At 32.2% G+C, this 3747-nt stretch overlaps 1 protein-coding gene across 3 annotated transcripts in view; it reads left to right on the forward strand.

The window, feature by feature from the left end:
* The first annotated feature begins 1481 nt into the window (after positions 1 to 1481).
* The window catches only part of LOC106692944 (angiogenic factor with G patch and FHA domains 1), a 41236-nt gene continuing 38970 nt past the window's right edge, over positions 1482 to 3747 (forward strand). For all 3 annotated transcript variants that reach the window (XR_001345030.2, XM_014439212.2, XM_014439211.2), the window contains exon 1: positions 1482 to 1819. Coding sequence is in view for 2 of the 3 variants with exons in the window: in XM_014439212.2 (XP_014294698.1) it covers positions 1727 to 1819 (93 nt within the window). In the remaining variant the exon portion in view is untranslated. The remainder of the gene's footprint in view (positions 1820 to 3747) is intronic.

Raw genomic sequence — 3747 nt, forward strand, 5'->3', positions numbered from 1 at the left:
ACCTTTATGTTTACTGCCTTAATCCCTGGCCTCTACGTCTGTATCACAAGCTTCAACTGCTATTTCCTTGTTTTTATTAAAATAACAATTCTACTTAACCAGAAAACAGCTTTTTATTTACTAATGTAGATCATTCACTGTAATTAGGCAATTAATTAAAGGAGAAGGCAGAGAAAGTTTAAGAAACACAATACACACGACACAGCTAGATGCTCACAGTTTGATGGCCAGAGCCAGACTGATAATTCAATGTATGTATCCAAATAATCCAAAACCATGGATACAAGTCCAAACCACATTTGAACTATTTTTTGTTTAGCAAGGAACCAAAGTTATCGGTAATTACGAATAACTACATTACCTGATTAAAATTTTAGAGACTCCGAAAAATATCGTTTAGTGGCTAGAGGTATTGGTGGTCTCACCAAGTGGGACTCAAATTTAACAACAGCTGGTCTTAAAATCAAATTTATGTTTTTAGGACTTGCAGGTAAAAATAAACAAGCCACTTAAGAGAACTAACGTTTTTTTGCCCCATACATAAGCGAGATGCCCGAGTTTTCATTTCGTGGGACCACCGCAAAATAAATGTCGACCCGTTCATACTGGAATCGAACCGGCGCCGTTGCAGACATGAGGTTATCGAGTTGGCGCCTCAGCTACAATGCCTTCTAACAAACGTACTACTGACTGATCCACAAGAGCGGCTTATTTGAATAATTCAACAACCCACTTTCCAATTCATACCACTTTCTCAATTTATCCCACTCTTCCGTATCTATTCACATTGAAAAAAATCTCGTAAAATTTCAATTTACTTTGCTTCCATTTAGGAAATGATGTTAGTAAACCTTGCGTTCCTTTAGGTGATTTTACTGATATTGAACTCCACCTGACATTAACTATATGCCTACTTATCACTGCTTTACTTTAACAATGGCACATCTAAAAAAAAAAAGTTTTGTTTTTATTATTTTGGGTTTGACGTATTCCATAGATTGTACCGAAAACTGAGGTTATTTTGTAACAATTCTATCTTTGACAGTCCATAGAACGACCTCAGTAGATAAAATTAATTCCTGTCTATGGCTCTCATATCAGATGTGCTACTATTAAAGCGATGCAGAGACATATATATGTGTTTCCACAATTCTTAAACGAAATCGACGTTACTTCTAACTAGTAACTTAAACATCTACATTTGCTCTAATTATGTATTACAATATACATCAATGAAGCTAGAGAACAATTTTTATCTAAAAGTTGATGTTCAAATTAATAATTTTAAATATTAATTTTTTCTTTCGGGGATTGAACCTGAATATAAAATATAGAATTTAACGAAAGAATTATAGTGTAATCTCTGTAATATCTAGTCTAGAAAGAAATAAGGGTTCTTATGACGTAATCAAAGAAGTTTTGGATTGATTTTTTTAGTTTACAAAACCTGTTCGTACTTCTGAAAAGTGACATAAATTGAAACTTAAGTTGATGTTGGTGTATTCTGTCAGCGGTTCTTTAAAGTGTTAACTAAGTTGATTGTGATGAGTATACTTGTTATTTAACCATTTATTAAAGTGGAATAAATGTTGTTAGCAGTATGTGCTTGTCATTAAACAATCGCCAAGATATCCGTTGGTTTACTGTTTTGTGTTCTTGTAAATACTTCAACATTTCAGTTTGATTTCTTTTAGTTCATTATTTTTGAGAGTATTTTTCTGTCAGTATGATGGAATCACCGGATTTGGACTCAAAACTAAGATTATTGACAAAGGTTTTCCATGAACTGTACACAGAATCACCTGCTGTATTAAGAAATGTAAATATTACTGAATATGGTTAACATGTTTAGCTTAATAATTTTTCCATCTACCGTCGTTATAATTTTAGTTTATTTAACTGAATAGTAAATTAGGCAATGTCAGTTAGATTAACACTACCTCTTGAGTAGTATTAAAGTAATTATACTTAAGAGGATTAACTTAAGTAGTATTACTTTCTCAGTTTAAATAAATGTTGATAAATACTAGTTCACAGAACTATTTAAATTTGCATTTTGTCTCTGAATTTGTTTTAAAATCAAGTATTACCAAAAATTCTTGAAAACCGATCCCTTTCATCGGATATATTTGTGTTCAACATTAAGTTTATCTGTTGTTCAAGGTATTGCTAACTGTAGATATAATCAAGAAAAATCATTTTAGCTAAGTGAACAAATCCCCAATAAAATTAAATTGTATTAGTTTTTCCTTCATTAAGAATATCTTATTTCTTTTAATTTCTCAGGTGAGAATGTGTTTTTTCGTGTGATCACTCAGACTGTTTTGCGAAAATTAGTTATTTGGACAGAGGGAACATCAAAAATGTGTATTTCTATCTTAAACTCGAATTAAAAATTGTTTATGATCACTATATTTTCCCTTACTCTATATTACTTGCTTAGGTAATTGGAAAACCTGCTGGCTGGTGATATGCTAACTATTAGATTTGGCTAAAATTATTGGAGAGGAAATCATTGCCCTTAATGCACTGAAAGCATCCAGTCTGCAGTTGAGATGGGTTCCTACCAACTTTTATGTTTTGATTAGAGAAGTTTGTCGGGGGGTTTGGTCAGCAAAGAACAACATAAATAAACAAAACCATATTTATTTATTTTATGCCAACATTTCGACCTGAGTTTCAGGTCTTCATCAGGGCTATAGAACAAAAGAGATAACAACAACATTTAGAGTAACATACAATTGAAAAGGAATAGTATACAAACAAATTTAGAATTATACAAAATATTGAATTAAATCATAAATGATAAAAGTTGATAACTGATAATTGAATAGTACAAAATTTTAATTGATTGATATTTGTGGAATTGTATGGCAGTAAATTGAAAACTGACAGATGAAATATAATATCATGTAGGTAATAAGATATGTATAATATAAGATATGCAAGTAGTGTCTAAAAAAACTGAAAAATTAAATAAATAAATTGAATCTACAAATTGAACTTTATGACAGACAATGAAAAATAGTGAGTGGCTTATATTTGAATTACATTGTGAGTATTAACTCATTATGAATCCAGTAACACAGGGCCAACGACGTGATAACAACCATCTACATACACGTCACTACACCAGAAGATACAACACATCTAGATCTCATCAACATCAACAACAATCACATTCACCACTTCACAGCACAATTCTGCTACTCTATAGACCCCTTCTCATCGAAATCCTTCAACTCAGCCCTCTACTGCTCTTCAGGCTTATTCAACTCAGCCTGTCACATCTCATCAAACTCCGACCTCTTCTCTCAGCAATGATTCTTCTGCCCAGACTTCTACATCTTCTACCATATCGGTATCAGTTCTTAATGTTCCCACACCAGTCTTATCTAATTTAACTTTCTCCTACCTTAAATCATCCTTTCCCAATTTCAAATCACAAATAAATTCTCTTTGTTCACTTCACAGACGTTTGGTACACAGTTCAGAACAACGTATTTTTCTACTTAAATGCAGGTCACATTCCCTTTTTCCCAAATCTATTAACAATTCTCTTAAACATATTTCTATGTCTGGTCCACTTCATTCTAAACTTTCATCATACTCTACCAAATTCAAAAAGTTTCTACTTAATTTAAAGATCCGCGAAACCATTCAACAAATTCATTTTTTCCAAAACATCTCCTCTCTCTCACATATTTTACGAACCAACATAGGTGAGACCCATTTTGGAGGTCTTTC

This window comes from Halyomorpha halys, unplaced genomic scaffold (assembly GCF_000696795.3).
Source record: "Halyomorpha halys isolate HHAL.00 unplaced genomic scaffold, Hhal_1.1 Scaffold79.1, whole genome shotgun sequence".
NCBI classification, from domain to species: Eukaryota; Metazoa; Arthropoda; class Insecta; order Hemiptera; family Pentatomidae; genus Halyomorpha; species Halyomorpha halys.